Below are 18226 nucleotides of genomic sequence, written 5' to 3'. Positions count from 1 at the left end.
GAATGGTCACATTGAAATTTCACATCTTCATGTCTCTGCATGATTCAGCAGCAATGTCAGGCCTTGGATGGGCACACTTTCTGGGTACAAAATGGCCCCCATTACAGGAGAGGTATGGGTTCGTATAGGTTACATCAGGAGGTGTCTTAGCCTTTGAAGACTCTACATCTGGAACTTCTTTTTTACTGGGAACAGTTTTATTAGGCAGTGTTTATCCAGGGCAGGGATGGAGGGTTCAGAGTTCAGTGTCCAGTGCTCCTCTGACCTCTAGGGGTCATTGTATTGACACCAGGAGAAGCCTGATGGGTACTTTCACTGTTTCTGGGAGAGTATTTAGTTGGGAAAGGATTCCGCTTCCCAGGAACTACTATCTTCGGATTGATGGGTTTGTTTTGCACTGGGTAATGATTGATGGGAAGAATCAAAGTTTTGGTTTCTCTCTCACTCCCTCCTCTCAGATCACACACTGTTCTTGGGGTGGGTGGTGGTTATCCTTTTCATATCCTTCACCCTAAAATAAATTTTTCCTCCCCTACAATTGTTCTGGTTGGGTATATCAGTCACAGTAGTGAAAAAGCTGATTAAAAGAGAAATCGGTACTGAGATATGGGGCCTTGGGTGTGACTAACCTGACCTCATGGCTCAAAATCCTTTTGGGTTTTTTGGCTTTGGTGGGAGGAATTTTAGATGTGTAGCAGTGCAAGCTGCAAGTATTTTAGACTGTTGTAAGTGGAGATTAAAGGCTGATTATGGTGGGAGCTCAGAAGACCAGAGTGGCAATAGGACTGTGGTCAGTAAAGACCAGACTCAGGAGGGTTCAGACAAGGAGGACTCTGTTGGAATTTGGAGTAGAGACCATTCATGTTATGTTCTGGTTGAGAAGTTGTCTGCATTTTGCCCGTGTCCTGAGGCTTTCTGTGAGGTTGATTTTAAAAGAGATGGAAGTATTGTGTAGTCAGCATAGCATTCAGGAAGTGGCTTGGGTATTGCTGGCAGCTTTTAGCCAAGTTTCTTGTTATATTCAGGAGGAGAAAGCAGAGCAGAAATATTTGGAAAAAGAGAACTTGAAAGGCCAGATTAAAAATCAGAGCTAAGGGAGTTGCAGTAGTTAAAGAGATTACCAGCACCGAAGAAGTGCTAAAGACTGGTCAGAGATAATGAGAACATGGCTTGAAGGCATCTCAGGGGCTGGCAAAACCAGACCCATCCCAAACTCAAGAGAGTAAGGGTGAAAATTTTCTTGAGAAGAGACCAGTGGGGCCCCCTTCTTGCACAGGAAGGCCTAGGAAGATTTTTCAATGTGTGCAGCCACCCAGACACTCAGAGGTTGCTGCAGCAAGGGTCTCTGAGGCTTGACTACTGCTTAAGATGGTGGCAGACCTTGGCATCAACCATGTGGTGCTGGTTCTGCAGGAATGCAGTATATTGAAGTTAGGGAATCATGAAAACTTCCACCAAGATTTCAAAGGAAGGTCTGGGAGGCCAGGCAATGTGCACCAGGGCCAGAGCCCCTGTGGGCACCTCTTGAGAAGTCAGTGTGTGGAGGTGTAAGAAGAAGCCAAAGTCACATTGGGGACCCCCAAGATTAAGAAATGCCAGTAATGTGGGGCATTGTCCTAAGAAAACTGCAGGAATTGAGCAGATACAAGCCAGCAGAATGGTCACTTAGACTGCAACAAAGCCACAGGGATGGAGCTATACAAGCCCCCTGGAGAGAACATCAGGATGCCATGTGACCCCGATGCCAGACATGGAGCTACAGAGCTCGTTTGCCTTGCTGAATTTTGGTCCTGCTTTGGTTGTATTCCTTCGTTCTAAGTCTCTAATTTGGTGAATTAAAATGTTTACTCTATAACATTTTATGTTGGATATTTGTAAATTGTTTTTAATTTTACTGGAGCTCACAATGCAAGATTACCTAGAGTCTCAGTGAAGACTTTGAACTAGAACTTTGAGCAATCTTTGAACAGTTGAAGCTGTGGAAAGCCTTGGGAATGGACTAAATGTAATTTGCATTGTCAGAGGAGTGTGAGATTTTGGGGATCAGGGGTGGAATGTTATGTTTTAATTGTGGTGTCCCCCAAAAGCTCATATGTGAGACAATGCAAGAAGGTTTGGAACAGATATGATTGAGTTGTGAGAATCTTTAACCAATTAGTGAATTAATCCTCTGATTATGATTAACTGAGTGATGACTGAACTGGTACAGTGTGGATGAGGGTGGTGGGAATCATGGGCTTGGCTTTGGGTTATATATTTGTATATGACAGTTGGAGACCTCACTCTCTGCCTCCTAATCTGATGTGAGCTGTTTCTCTCTGCCACACTCTCCCACCATGATTTTCTGCTTCACCTTGAGAACCAAGAAATGGAGTCGGCCTTCTATGGGCTAAGATTTCTGAAACCTGGAGCCCTCAAATAAACCTTTCCTCCCATAAAACTGTTCTGGTTGCGTGTTTTAGTCACAGCAGAGAAAAAAACTGCCTAAGACATGATTTTTATGTCCATAAACACTCTTCTCAAGGACTTACAAAAAATGGACCTAAAGCTCACCTCAGTAGTCAACAACACGAAACCTACTGCCTTGAAATGTACCACTTGACATCAGCAAGTATTTTCAGTGTATCTTTGAAATACAAACATATGTTTCTGATGCTTTAACCAATGCACAGAATTGCTGAGAGAGATGTCATTAATCTTGTAAGTTTACTACATGAAAATCTATTCAACAAACTTATGTCTCTCTCCATTTGGTACAAGTGAGAATTATTAAGTAATATGTGGGTGTAGGTTTGTTGATAGACTTCCACAATTCAGGAATTTTCACAATTGCTATTGCACTCCTACATTTATTGCTCCAAAATCATAAATTGAAATTTTAAAAGGTTATACTTTTTGCCATTCTCAATTATGTAGATGAGCAGCATTAATCACATGGATGTGCTTATGACAATACCACCTTCATCCATCTCTGTAATTTTTCATTTTTACAAAGTGATACTTTCTTCCAAATGCACAAATACCCCAAAATAACTACTCCAACACTGGTTACAATCATTCTTCTACAATCATGAGAAACTGAAGTCATTAATATTACTGAAATTGCATATTAACATAACAGGATATTTAGCTTTAATACATTTTCAAGCACACATTGCAACTGGCTATTATGTGATAACATTAAGCATTTCTGCTGTGCAGCCTCCTCAGGGCACCTTTAATGTCTCTGTTCCTCAGGCTGTAGATGAAGGGGTTCAGCATGGGGGTGACCACAGTGTACATCACTGAAGCCACTGCATTCCCTCTGGGAGAATGTGACACAGTTGATCCAAGGTACACCCCAAAGCCTGTCCCTAAAAATAAGCAAAAAACTGCCAGGGGAGACCCACATGTGGAGGAGGGTTTGTACTTCCCACCTGAGGATGGGATCCTCAGAATGGAGGAAACAATTTTATAGTAAGAGAGAAGGATCCCTGAGAAATGGGAGAAGACCGTAAAAGGCTCCCAGAACATACTGGACAATGTTATTAGATAAGATGTCAGAACAGGAAAGGTTCAGAAGTTGAGAAGGGTCACAAAAGAAACTGGAAATTTCCACATCCTTGAAGTTGGTAATTTGTAAAATCATCAAAATATGTAACTGGGATTCCAAAAGACTGAACAAAAATGACTCCAAAATTAATAAACCACAGAGGGAAGGGTTCATAATGACCAGATAGTGAAGGGGGTGAAAGATGGCTACAAACCAATCATAGGCCATTGTATTCAGAATCATGTAATCCATGCATCCAAAAATAATAAAAAGAGACATCTGTGTCAGGCAGCTCACGTAGGAGATGATACTGCTGTGAGTCTGAATGTTCATGAACATCTTTGGGATTGTGGTAGAAATTGAACAGATATCAGAAAAAGACAGTTTGGAGAGGAAGAAGTACATGGGGGTGTGGAGGTGAGAGTCAGAGCTGACAGCCAGGATGATGAGCAGGTTCCCAAGCACTGTGACCAGGTAGATGGACAGGAACAGTCCAAAGAGGATGGGCTGCAGTTCTGGACCCTCTGAGAGTCCCAGGAGATAGAATTGTGATATGCTTGTTAAATTTTGTGCTTCTGTATTGCTTGTACACCTTTTGAAAAGAAAAGAGGATAAGAAAAGAAGAAATATATCAGCAGGCACCCCTCACTCTCTGTACGAGTATTCACAAGCAAACTGCTCATGCTGGAGATCCACACACCCTCAACATGGTTCTCAGTAGTGAAACACCCAGATTGCACACTCTGTCACTATCACTGTATCCATCATTCACCCCTCTCTCCACACTCTATTTGCAGACATTGACCTGAACAATGTTAGAAACCCAAGAGCAGAACAGAGAAGATGTTCATGAAGACAATAGAATATCGCCTACTGTTTAAGGGAAAATTCAGGAAAAGTAATAACCTTTCTACTAAGAAAAATCAATCTTCATGAAAGTAAATCAAGAATCAGTTCAGTTTAGCTTGGTTTTTCCTAATAAGATGAGACAAATTTCTTTGCCTTATTCCATTTAAGACACCATTTGGACTCTTACCTAACAACCATCTGACTATGATGTGTCATAGTCAGAAAACATGGTTATGAGACAGTTATCTTCAAAGTGTTTCATCATTCTTTCATTTTCTCACTTTCCTCCTCTGTGGATTGAAGCTTGCTCTTTAAACTTTAGGTAATACAATATCTTTGTATTTGGCCCATTTCAAATTTCAATAAATATGATTGACCTAAATGCACAAAATCTTAAGTAACATGAACACAAATGTGGCTGAAGTAGATGATATTAAAATCATAAGTGAGAAGAAATGCTTTCAATAGGTACATTTTATACAGATGTATTTGTACCATAAAATACGATCTCATACATTATCTGCAGAAGAGCTGGCATATTAATCAGCTGTTGACTTTTTTTCTTTTCCTTGATGCTGTATACCATCTAACCTATTAAAACTGCTTCATGATTCTGTGGTCACAGAGCATCAAGATTGCAGTTTAAGATAGGAGCACCAAAAAAGCCTAAAAGCTTAGCTTTTATTTCTGAATATCTGATTTCCACTTCATGGACTGTCTGGTCAGGCATTCCTGATACTTAAATTACAATTCTCTCACTTAAGCTACGTGAGGATAACTTGTGATCTGTGATTGAGTTTGTCTAAATTTGGGTTAATAATTACCTAACTTGAGTGCTTGCTATAAGAAATTATTGTAAAGCTATTACCTAACTAGTAGTTCTGTCTCATATTCATCTTTGGATATTTTAGGATATCAATATACCATGATATCAGAACAACACCAGTTTAATCAGCACAGTTGCAAGTGAAATTTGTGGTTTGTTCATTTTTTTTTTTTTTTACCGGAAGCAAGGGTAAATTAATCCAAATTAATTTTGGCCAATTTGAGGAAGAAAGATCAAGTGAATTCAATGTAAAATGGATCTTTTTTAGATGTCTTCCTGTGCCAAGAAAGAAATGGGCCCCAGCAAGTTAGAAATAGAGAGATATGTTCTTCCCATATACAGAGCACATACATCAGGATCATCAAAAAGAAAATATTTCATGCAGAAATAGGAAAACTGTGACTTCAAGTAGGGGATGAATTACTTGAGTGCCATGATAATTAACTTAATGATTACTAAGAATGATAATAATATGTAGATCTCATTTTACTGGAATTCATTCAAGTATCCCATATTATTCCTATAAGAGCACCAAGTAGCTAATCCTTACTTACTGCATTTGTAACAACAAAGATCAACTCAGAGAGCAATGCTCAATCCAGACTCTAGTGATTTACTCTACTTCACAGAGACAATAAGTGGAACTGAGAGTCTCTGAGACCCATTTACTACATGTTTTATTCTCACCCACCCAACATAAAGATTTCTGCCTAGGTCCTGAGGTCTTAACTACAGGTAAATATTAGGTATGCATATAAACTCTTTACAGTTAAATATGCATTTAAACTCTTCACAGTTTTGTGAGTAAGAATAAAATCAAGGACCCAATATTAGGATTGCTTAGAGGTGGTGAGGGCTGTTTTTAAGTGTGGAGGAGCATATGGTGAGCTCCAAGGAGGTCTGGAGGGGCCTAAGGTCCTGATGTGCTAATGAACCTCAGCCTCCCCTACTGTGACCTCTCCTGATACCTGTGACCTTTCTCCCATAGTGTACACAAGAGGTACCCCCACTCCTCTGCCTTGTGGTCCTCAGGAATCCCACAAGGAAGAGCACAGTGGGCAAAGCTCTTTCTGCAGTGACAGGGAAGAGAAATGGCTGTTTGGCTTGTTGATGGACAGCCTGCTAGGATTCTCCTGTGATGCCCTGTGTCCCTGGTCAGACAGGACAGTGCAAACAAGTTTGCCTTCTCTCCTACCTAGTAAATGAGTACAGGTTATGTAAGTATAATGTATTTCTTTGTTTAAAGTATAATAAATCATGCATGCACAACTAGAGTAGGTTGATGTATATGAAATGAAACAGATGACTGAGAACACATTGCTCAGCACCTGAGCCAGTGAAGGCCTGCACCTTAGTTCATGGTGCTCTGGTTCTGTCATCCTCCTCCTCATCCTTATCACCATCACCAGAGTGCTTTCCTAGAGCTTAGGAAGAACTTCTGCAGGACCATTTTGTGCTGTGGTAGGTGAAATTTTTATAGAATAAAAAAACAATGTGGGTGGAGAGCACATTTTAAATAAGATGTATATGACACCCCAGCAAAAATGAAAAGAAAAATTCACAAATACCACACATAAAATTTGACATCCTGAAACCCTCCCATCTGTATACTCAAAGTGTGATTTCTGTCCTTGGGATACAGAAACAACACTTTCCATCTTTCTTCCAGGATCCCAAGTTTCCCTGAGCACTTGTAGGGTTAGGCTGCTTCTCTGCTGGGTCATGAGAAAGGAGCACACATCCCAAGACCCACACATACCTGGTGCCCAACAAAGGTTCAGACTCTGTGCCCAGCATTTCTGTGAATATGCTGTCAGCTGGGAGCTTCCTGATGCAGAACCACAGCAGGAGACGCAGCCATGGAGCTCCCTGGACAAGAATCATCCACTGCAGGGCTACAGGCACAGGTTGACTGTGGACTCATATATGACCTTGGAATCAATACACAGAGCTCACAATTAGACTAATTAGTCCATGCTATGCCCATCTCTAAGGACTTCCCAACATTAATGTATGAAGAAACAAAAATGAAGGTCCACTTAAGATTTGGATCCTAGTTTATTGGGAGAAACTTTGTGTACTCAATTTACTTCATTTGTTTCTATGTTTTTAAAACACTTCCATGTTTATTTTCTTTTTATTTGTTCTCATTATTTATTCATGACAGTATAATGCCTTTCAACTCATTGTACACAAATGGTGCACAAATTCTCATTTCTCTGGTTATACATGATGCAGAGTCTCACCATTTATGCAATTGTACATGTACATAGGGTAATAATGTCCATCTCATTCCACCATCCTTTCCACCCTCCCACCTCCTCCCACCCCGCTCTGTTCAATCCATAGTTTCTCCATTTTCCCCAGCTCCCCCCATTATGGATCACCATCTGCATATCAGAGAAAGCATTTGACCTTTATTTTTTAGGGGTTAGCTTATTTCACTTAGCATAATATTCTCCAACTTCTCCATTTACCTGTAAATCCCATAATTTCATTCTTCTTCTTCTTCTTTTTTTTTTTTTTGGTGCAGAGGATCGAACCCAGGGCCTTGTGCATGCGAGGCAACCACTCTACCAACTGAGCTATATCCCCATCCCCCTCATTCTTCTTTAAAGCTGAGTAATATACCTTTGTGTATGTATACACCACATTTTATGTATCCATTTATCCATTGAAGGGCATCTAGGTTGGTTCTGTGGTTCAGCTATTGTGAAATTGAGTGGCTATAAACAGTGATGTGGCTGCATCACCATAGTATTCTGAGTTCAAGTCATTTGGGTATATACCAAGGAGTGGGATAGCTAGGTTAAATGTGGGTCCACTCAAAAAACTTAACACCAAAAGTAATAATAATAATCCCAAAATAAATGGGCTAAGGAAGAGAACAGACACTTCACAGAAAAAGATATATAATTGATCAAGAATATATAAAAAATGTTCCATATTTCTAGCAATTAGAGAATACAAATCAAGACTACTCTAAGATTTCATCTCGCTCCAGTCAGAATGGCAATTATCAAGAATGCAAGTAACAATTGTTGGTGAGGATGTGCAGAAAAAGGTGCACTCATCCATTGCTGTTTGGACTGCAGATTGGTGCAGCCACTGTGGAAAGCAGTATGGCGATAGCAGAGAAAACTTGGAGTGGAACCAGTTTTTTTTTTTTTTTTTTTTAAGATCCATTCTTATTAGGTTGAAATACAAATAATAAAAATTACTATTTGAGCCACAAGAAATATACACTTCAGTGACATATATTGGTCATTAAGTTTTTTTTTTTTTAAATTAAGCACTCAGTCATTAAAGAAACAGTGGGTATACAGTTCAAAATGGTTTTCAATGGGCTCAGCAGCATTGTAATGCTGTGAAACTACAAAACGTGTCTCAGACCAACATTTAAGGGTCTCTGGTCACTTCCCTCTGTTCTTGCTTTGCTTTTCCTAGGCTCATGGACATCTCTCCCATTATTCTTGAGTAACTAAATATTGTAGATGCTGTTAAGGGAAGACTGGGGCTCCTGTGCCATGCAGGCAAGTGCTTGTCCAACTCTCTCCTGTTTTTTGGGACATTCCTGAGTAGGATGAAGGTACAGAGAGGAGACCATGAGTGTTCTGAAACCCCACTGAGCATGGCCAGGACCTGTGCCCAGAGCAAGGGTCTGTTCAATGTTCAACACATTTGTGTGTGTGTTTGTGTGTGTGTGTGTGTCTTTGTGTGTTTGTGTGTGTGTGTGTTATCTCCTGTATCAAACTTGGAATAGGTTCTACGGAATCAAAAATGAAATTTCCACCCCAAACATATACCATATACTTACATAAGGAGTGTATGGAAAAGTATAATTACAGAAATATGAAACCAGTAACTTTAGGGCAAAAGATATTTCAGTTGAAAAGTATGAAAACTAGCCTTCCCACATAAATAATGACTATCTACCATTTGTGCCCATAATTTTCACCTTCATCACATCTCAATCACAGAGATCACAGGCTTTCTGTTTAACCTGGATTCAATGCCATTATATCACATGGAAATCATCTTGGATGACATTCCTGAGTATGACAGATGCTAGCTGCCTGCCCTTTGTTCAAGAAAGAAAGAGTCCAGCCACCAGCAGCCAAAATTGAACTGAGAATCTCTGGGTCTGATTCACTAATCTTTTTCACTGTTTTCCACCCATCAGAATATTTTAACTGAACTGGATTACAGACACATATCAAGTACAGTCCTGACTCTTGCCAAGTCCCTGAGTAATAATGAAACCAGACCTGCTTTGGCTCCTCTTCGGATACAGAGGGATGTTTACCAAACTGCAAGAGGATGTGGCAGCTGCAAGAACATCCTGGGGTGGGGGAGACAGGGAGGTCTGTGCTGGATTACTTGTGCCCATTTGATCTGAGACCCTAGTCTCATCTCAGCCATTCTTCCTGAATTGGTGCAACTGATGTCACTGGGACTACCAGAAATCCCAAGGGAATGTGCAGAGGAAAAGGATCCCATCCTGGAGTGACAGAAAGTATAACCCAGGGATGCTTGTGAAGGGGACAGCCTGCCAGCACTGGCCTGCTGGCATGCCATGTGCCTCAAATCCACAGTGCGTTTCACCCAGGGCTTCAGTGTTTCAGACTAAACACCATTAGACTTTACATCAACATCTGTGCTGCCTTCTGTTCTCTAACATGGAATGACTGGCACTTACACCTGGGGAATATGTCCCACAGGAATTCAAACTACCTACAAGTGAGGCAAGTCTCACAACCTGGAACTCAGGAATCTCTCCATAAAGAACTGTGAGGTTTGGATGCTTATCTCATCCTGATCCCCATCCTCATCACCTTCATGTACCTTTTGGAGTCTGAGAACACTGTTTAAAAGGACATGTCTTCTCCCTTTGTTGATGAGAGTGTGTGGCAGGAAGTCAGGGTAGGAGTCAGACAACACTTTCCATGAGCTTTCAGTTGCGCTCAGCACAACCAAGAGTATGAGCTCACAGTGTCTCACTGATCTGTACCTTGTTCTCCCCTCTGGGCAGACAACCTGCATGCTCCTGCTGATGGAGAAGAAGTAATGCTCTGGAGTGTCTTTCCTCACCCTTCCCCTCCCACAGCACTTACTGATTCACACTGGGGCTCTGCTGACTTAGGACTGAGGAGGGCAGAACCAAAGCCCAAGAGTCCCTGGTGCCCTGTTGTCCCCACTTCAGCCTCACGGTGTCAACAGATGCTCACATAGGAGCTTCCTGAGGCAGACACCCCCAGCAGGAAGAGACAGGAATGGAGCTCACTGCACTGGAGACCTCAAGACTCAGGGCTGGAGGCACAGGCAGATTGCTGACTATTGTGTGACCTTGGAGGCTCAGTGCACAGGATTCCTTACTTACCAAGTAGTTGAAGCAAATTGGCAACTCTAAGAGCTTCCTAATACTGAAGATGGAAAAAGAGGAGGAGAAAATAAAATCAATAAATGTTTACAGTTTGTATCAACTTATAAAGAGGCTTTTCTCTACTATTAATTTTCTGAATGTATTTTTAAAAACTTCATAGTGTCTCATATTACCATTATTATGGTAAATGGAAGTAAAAAATTACAAAGTTACAATCTAGACTCTTCTCAAGTATACAGATGTACAGTATTAGAAACATACATATTTTTATGAATTATACATCATCTCCAAAACCTTTCATTATTCCAATGTGATACTTTATTACAAGTATGAAAAATTTCCAAACCTTACTTCCTAACACTGTCTACGGTCATTGCACTAAAAGCTTTTGAGTAATTAAACAGATCATTATTACTGAAAGTCAGATGAACAACATTGGATACTTAAGTTTGGTGTATTTTAAAACTTTCATTGCAACCTGACTCTAAAGATGCTGAGATTAGATGGCCCTGCTGTGCACCCTGTTGCTCAGGCTGTAGATGAAGGGAATCAGCATGGGTGTGACCACAGTGTACATCACTGAGGCCGCTGAAGCCTTCCTGGAAGAACATGATAGAGTTGATCCAAGGTTCACTCTACTGCCTGTTCCTAAATATAAGCAAATGACTGCCAGGTGAGACCCTCAGGTGGAGAAGGCTTCATACTTCCCACCTAATGATGAGATCCCCAGAAGAAAGGAAATTATTCTACAATAGACCAATAGAGGTGGGGAAAGGCCATATATGGCAGCAAGAAAATACTTGGCAATGTTACTAGAGAAGATGTCAGAACATGCAAGAATCAGAAGTTGAGAGGGTCACAGAAAAATGAGCAATTTCTACACTTTGGAGTTGGTCAAGTGCCATGAAATCAAATTGTGCAGTTGAAATTCCAAAAAGCCAAACAAAAAAGATACCAAAACTTATAGGCCACAGAAATGAGGGTTCGTGATGACAGATGGCCACAAATAGGTCATAGGCCTTCACAGTTACAAGTATATAATCCATGCATCCAACAATGGTAAAAAGAGACATCTGTGTCTGGCAGCCCTAAAGTCTTAATATAGAATCATGTCATCAGCAAGTAGTAATAATTTGAGTTCTTCTTTTCCTAATCATATACCTTTAATTTCTTTGGTCTGTGTAATTGTTCTGGCTAGTGTTTCAAGGATGATGTTGAATAAAAGTGGTAAAAGAGGGCATCCCTGTCTTGTTCCAGTTTCCAGAGGGAATGCTTTCAGTTTTTCCTCCATTTAGAATGATGTTGGCCATGGGCTTAGCATCGATGGCCTTTACAATATTGAGGTATGCTCCTACTATCCCCCTTTTTTTTTCTAGTGTTTTGAGCATGAAAGGGTACTGTATTTTATCAAATGCTTTTTCTACATCCATTGAAATAATCATATGATTCTTAACTTTAAGGTATTGATGTGATGAATTACATTTATTGATTTGCCGATATTGAACTCACCTTGCATTTCTGGGATGAATCCCACCTGATCATGGTGCACTATCTTTTTCATATGTTTCTGTATGCGGTTTGCCAGAATTGTGTTAAGGATTTTTGCATCTGTGTTCGTCAGGGATATTGTACTGAGGTTTTCTTTCCTTGATGTGTCTTTGTCTAGTTTTGATATCAGGGTGATACTGGCTTCATAGGAGGAGTTTGGAAGGGTTTCTTCCTTTTCTATTTCATGTTACACTTTGAGGCGTATTGGTATTATTTCTTCCTTGAAGGTCTTGTAGAACTCAGCTGAGAATCCATCTAGGTGTGGACTTTTCTTCATTGGTAGGCTTTTGATCTCTTTTTCTATTTCATTGCTTGAAATTGATCTATTTAAATTGTGTTTGTCCTCCTGATTCAGTTTGGAATGTTCATATGTCTCTAGAAATTTATTGATTTCCCTTCAAGATTTTCTATTTTGTTGGAGAATAGATTTTCAAAATAACTTTTAATTATGTTTTGCATTTCAGTAGTTTCTGTCCTGATACTTCCTTTTCCATTATGAATTTTAATAATGTGGATTTCCTCTCTCCTTCTATTCATTAGTATGGTAAGGGCTTATCAATATTGTTCACTTTATCAAAGACTCAACTTTTCACTTTGTCAATTATTACAATTGTTTCTTTTGTTTCAATTCATTGATTTTAGCTCTGATTTAATTATTTTTTGTTCTCCTACATTTGGTTTTGATCTTTTTCTTGTGCTTTGAGATGTAATGTTAGGCCATTTATTTGTGATATTTTATTCTGTTTTTGAATGTGCTCCATGCCATGAATTTTCCTCCTAGTACTGCTTTCATAGTGTCCCAGAGATTTGGTTATGTTGTATCATGGTTCTTATTTATTTCTAAGATTTTTTAAATTTCCTCCTTGATGTCTTCTGCTAATCATGCATCATTCAATAGCATATTATTTAGTCTCCAGGTGTTGGAGCAGTTTCTGTTTTTTATTTTATAATTGATTTCTAATATCATTCCTTTATGATCTAATAGAATACAGGTAGTATCTGTGTTTTTTTGTATTTACTATTTTTTGTATTTATTAAGAATTGCTTTGTGGCATAACATATGGTATATTTTAGAGAAGGATCCACGTGCTGCTGAGAAAAAATGCATTTGCTCATTGATGGATGGAATATTCTATATATATGTTAAGTCTAATTTATTGATTATATTGTTGAGTTCTATGATTTAATTGTTCAGTATTTGTTTGGAAGATATATCTAGTGGTGAGAGAGGTGTGTTAAAGTCACCCAGCATCATTCTGATCTCTTTGGTTCCTGGAATTGAGAAAAATTTGTTTGATGTACATGGATGTTCCATTGTTTGCGGCCAAAGTATTTATGATCTTCATGTCTTCTGGATTTATGGTTCCCTTAAACAGTATGAAATGTCCTTATCTTCTCTTACTAAATTTGTCTCGAAGTCCGATTATCTGATATGAGAATGGAAACCCCTGTTTTTTTACTGAATCTGTGTGCATGTCATGTTTACACTCCTATGACCTTCAGTCTCTTTTTTATGAGATGATCCTCTTTAAGGCAACATATAATTGGCAACATATAATTGACTTTTGAAAAAAAAAAATCCAATCTCCCAGTCCATATCTTTTGATTAATGAGTTTAGACCCCTAATATTCAGGGTTATTATTGAGATATAATTTGTATCCCTGGTCATTTTGGCTTATTTTTGGCTTTTAACTTGACTTGGTTTCTCCTTTGATTGGCTTTTCCTTTAGTGTATTCCTCCCTTGACTGACTTACACTATTGGTTTTCATTTCTTCCTCATGGAATATTTTGCTGAGAATGTTCTGTAGTACAGGCTTTCTATTTGTAGATTCTTTAACTTTGCTTCTCAGGGCAGGATTTTATTTCACCATCAAATCTGAAGATTAGTTTTGCTGGGTATGATTCTTGTTTGGCATCCATGTTCTTCCAGAGGTTGAAATATATTGTTCCCAGTCATCCTAGGTTTTAGGGTCTGGTCCGAAAAATCTGCTGATATCTGTATTGGATACTCCTATATATAATCTGATGCATTTCTCTTGCAGCCTTTAAAATTCTATCTTTATTGTGTAGTTTGGGCATTTTCATTATAGTGTGCGTTGTGAGGATATGTTGTAATTTAGTACATTTGGTGTCCTGTAAGCCTCTTGTATTTTATTTTCCACTTCATTCTTCAAGTTTGGGAAATTTTCTGATATTATTTCATTGAATAGATTGTTCATTCCTTTGAATTGTTTCTCTGTGCCTTCCTCAATTCTAATATTCTTAAATTTGGTCTTTTCATATTATCCCATAATTCTTGGAGGTTCTGTTCATGAATTCTTACCATCTTCTCTGTTTGGACAACTGTGTTTTCAAGATTAAACATTTTATCTTCATTGTCTGAGATTCTGTCTTACAAGTGATCTAGTCTGTTGGTGATACATTCTATTGAGTTTTTAATTTGGTTTATTGTTTCCTTCATTTCAAAAATTTGTGGTTTTTTTTTTTTCAGAATTTCTCTTTATTTGAAATGATCTTTGGTTTCCTGCATTTGCTCTTTTAACTGTTTGTTAGACTAATCATTTTTTCAGAATTTCTCTTTATTTGAAATGATCTTTGATTTTCTGCATTTGCTCTTTTAACTGTTTATTAGAGTGATCAATCATTGCCTGCATGTGCTGACATATCTCATCCTTTACTTCGAGGATCATTTTAATTCAGTACATTCTGAACTCATTTTCTGACATTTGTTCTATTCTACTGTCATTGAATTCTGTAAATATAGCATCTTGGCTTGTTTGGGCACATTTTTCCCTGTTTTTTCATGTTGTTCATGTATCTTCCCCACCAGCAGTGTGGATCACAGTTTTAGCAGATTCCTTCCTACAGGTTTATGGTCTCCCTGAAGGTTTCCAATACCTCTCCTGACAATGAGTCTCTAGGAGGCATCTCAGGCTGGGAGCTGCCCCACCTAAAGATGGTAGCTTCCTTTCTGGGGATAAACCAAGATGGCTGCACAGATTTCCAAATGAGTTGGTAAATGGGGAGTTGCAGTCTGTACGGGTGTGGTTGCTGAGCTCACCCAGGGCACAAGCACTAAGTTCTTAGGCTCCCAGGTGGGTAGACCTGGGTCCTTATTAGTAAGTTTTTAAGCAGAAATTTAGAGGTCTCACCCAAAGGGACATCTGAAATATTCACTTTCCAGTTTCCTGAGTTGGAATGAAATCAAAGACTTGACATTATTTCTCCTTCTGAGATTGAGAAGTGTGACACAAGAATGGGAGAGGGATGTGCAGCTACACGAACGCATCTGTCTGGGTCAAGAAATTGGTTTGTATGAAGTTATCCTCTACATACTTTCTGATATTTTCCTGTGGTCCCTGGATGGATTCCTCTGGTAGATGCAGCAGATGCCTTCCACTGCTCACCCCTGGGATCTCTGCCTGGAGAAACAGACATGAAATTCCTGGTGGCATTGTCACCAGCACAACATGCTTAAATTCTTCTGCTAAAATACACTGTGCCCATCATGAGATGAACCATTTCAAACATGACACCACCCTTTTCTACCTAACAACCTCATGCAAATTACATCCAAATGCTGTGTTCCTCCTTTTCTGTAAAATAATGACAAAATGATAGCTTATGACTTGAGGAAAATGATACCGATGAGATCCAACAGGTTACACAGGACACGTAGCCCCTGGCCTGGCATATTCAGAGCCATTTTGATAACTGGGAAATGCGCTCCCAATTATCAAGAAGCTTTCTTTCCCCACCCATTCTTCTCACCACCTTCATGAGCCTGTAGGATTGACACATAACATTTAGAAGGAGCCATCTTCTGGGATCATAGGTGAGATGTCTATGAGAAGTTGAACCAAGGTCAAAGGAAAGAAACACTTTAATGAGATTTTTGGGGTTGCAAGTACAACTAAGGACCTACATCTCATGTTCCTCTTATCTGAAATGTCACATATTGGGATCCTCCCATCTGACTGCCCACAGTGTCCTGTTTGTCTTTATGTGGAGAGAATAATACATTTAGTAGCCCCTGTACTATCCTCCATCTCCTTCAGCTCCTGTGCGGTTAATCTGTGACTCTTCTTGGTTACAAGGAAGAAAATGCAAGACTGATTGGAGTCTCCTGATGGGTGCACAGAGAACTGTGATGCAGAAGACCGTAGGAGGAGACACAGCTGTGGAGCCCACTTCCTGGAGCTATCAACCTGAAGGGCTGCAGGCAAAGGCTGATATCAGCTATGACGTGAATGGAGACTTGAGGTATAGGACTCAGAGACTAAATGCATGGAGCTCCTAATTTGCCAAATTACTCTATAATATACCATCCTCATAGGACTTCATAATACTTCTGAAAGCAGAATGTGAGAAAGTAAATGTCCAAGAAATGATTTAGAGAATTCCTCTACTCAGGAGTGTAGGTCAGACTCCCCCCACAGTATTGAAAATCATCAGAAAGCTCCTGACACTATATCCAGATCAGTCCTGAGGTGAGAGTCTGAATACATGAGGAGGGTGACAGAAGAAGTGGTCAAGTTCCACCTCCAGGAAGAAGACAGTTGCAAGGCAAGCAAATGGTGCAGCCGAGTCCTACATTCTAACAACAGTGAGGCCAAACTGAGGAGAAAGAGAGGCAGGGTCCATGATTAGTGCAGGGAGTGACCCCAGAGTGGCCCCTCTCCACCATTATGAGGAAGTTCACACACCGTCACCTGGTACATGAGAGGAACGGTCTAGGAGGACTCGCTGCAGTTCCTGGATCATCTGAGAGTCCCATGAGGTGCAGACTACATGCTTGTTTCGTTTGTGCTTCCACGTGGATAGGACACATTTGAGTAGAAGAGAGGGTGGGATAGTGGGGACAACAAGCAAGCCCCCAGGACTCTGTAAACACTTTATTCCAAACATTCACTGTTGAGTATCCAGACTTGAGGCCCACACCTTCAATAACATTTCATAGATGTGACAAACTCACTCTTCTTGGAAATCCTCCATTATTGTTTTCTATAGCATTCAACTCCTTCTGTACATAATTTGTTTTAAGAAGTCAGAACTGATTCCAGGGTCTCCTATGTATTAAGCAACAACCTATCACTGAAGTACATCCTCAGTTCTTTTTATTTTATTCTGAGTCAGTTTCTCAATAAATTTCAGAGTCTGACCTTGAACTTCTGATCCTCCTGTCTCACCCTTACTAACTATGATTATAGTCACATGCCACTCCGCCCAAACTGCTCTAGGGATCCTCAAGAGAAGAGTTTTAAAAGATCAAGAACACTAAATGTAACAGACTCATGTTAACAGTAACATGCATCCTACCCCAGGAAAAAAATCACAACATAAGAAATATCCTTTCCATTTCATAAATAGAATTCATTGTAACTAACCAAAAGTAATAAGCCATTTAGCATACTATATTTTTTCTAAGATAATGGTCCAGATTCCTTCAATGTAGAATATATATCAACATTGTAGAGGAGAGAACCATGCATAATCTGAAGATTAAATGAAAGCTGATTGTTCATCTCAGAACACAATATTCTGTTCCACTTACTTTCCAGGGCTTTCAAAATTCTGAGGTTATTGATTTCCCTTCTTTCAAGGATGGAAGTAATCAGACATATACTGTTTCTGTTTTTAAAATGACTTCATCATGTATATCCTTAAGAGTGGGGTCCTAAATAGAATAATATAAATTCCTAGCTTGTAGGATTATATCAAAGTGGATTCTATTGTCATGTATAAATAATAATAACCAATAGAAATAAATAAATGAATGAATGAATGAATAATCATTCATAGTTCTGCCTCCTTCATTGACTTAGTTAGATTTCAAATTTGGAATGTTGTTTCATTGACTGCACACAAGCAAAGGTCTCTCAGACCAGATAAACAGTATTAGTGTACACTGTGGCCATTCCGTGATTAAGTAAAATGAACTACTTAAAACACCTTTGAGTCTGTTAAAATTTTTTTATATAGTTTCATTGTAACAAATCCCACAACCTGGTGAGGAAAGGAGCTCTTTGCATTTTTTGCTGTGGTCATCTAGACTGCCCTGCAGTGTGCTGCAGTTCTTCAATGTT

General features: G+C 39.4%; 1 protein-coding gene across 3 annotated transcripts in view; it reads right to left on the bottom strand.

Annotated features, from left to right (window-relative positions):
- The window catches only part of LOC306646095 (olfactory receptor 7E24-like), a gene marked incomplete at its 3' end in the record, with an annotated part of 85990 nt that overhangs the window by 51628 nt on the left and 16136 nt on the right, over positions 1 to 18226 (bottom strand). Inside the window, exons 1-2 of one of the 3 annotated variants that reach the window (XM_079114561.1) lie at positions 16853 to 17959; positions 4054 to 4124 (exon numbers count right to left, since the gene is read on the bottom strand). The exons of 1 other annotated variant lie outside the window; for it this stretch is intronic. In XM_079114561.1, the coding sequence (XP_078970687.1) occupies positions 4054 to 4124; positions 16853 to 16971 (190 nt within the window). In that variant the 5' untranslated portion in view covers positions 16972 to 17959. Of the gene's footprint in view, positions 1 to 4028; positions 4125 to 16852; positions 17960 to 18226 lie in introns of those variants that run through there. One more of the 3 variants, XR_013759816.1, reaches the window with a different exon arrangement.

Source organism: Sciurus vulgaris (genome assembly GCF_902686455.1).
Source record: "Sciurus vulgaris genome assembly, chromosome: 16".
NCBI lineage: Eukaryota > Metazoa > Chordata > Mammalia > Rodentia > Sciuridae > Sciurus > Sciurus vulgaris.
The sequence above is the reverse complement of the archived record's forward strand: the minus strand, read 5'-3'. Positions and strand labels throughout refer to the sequence as shown.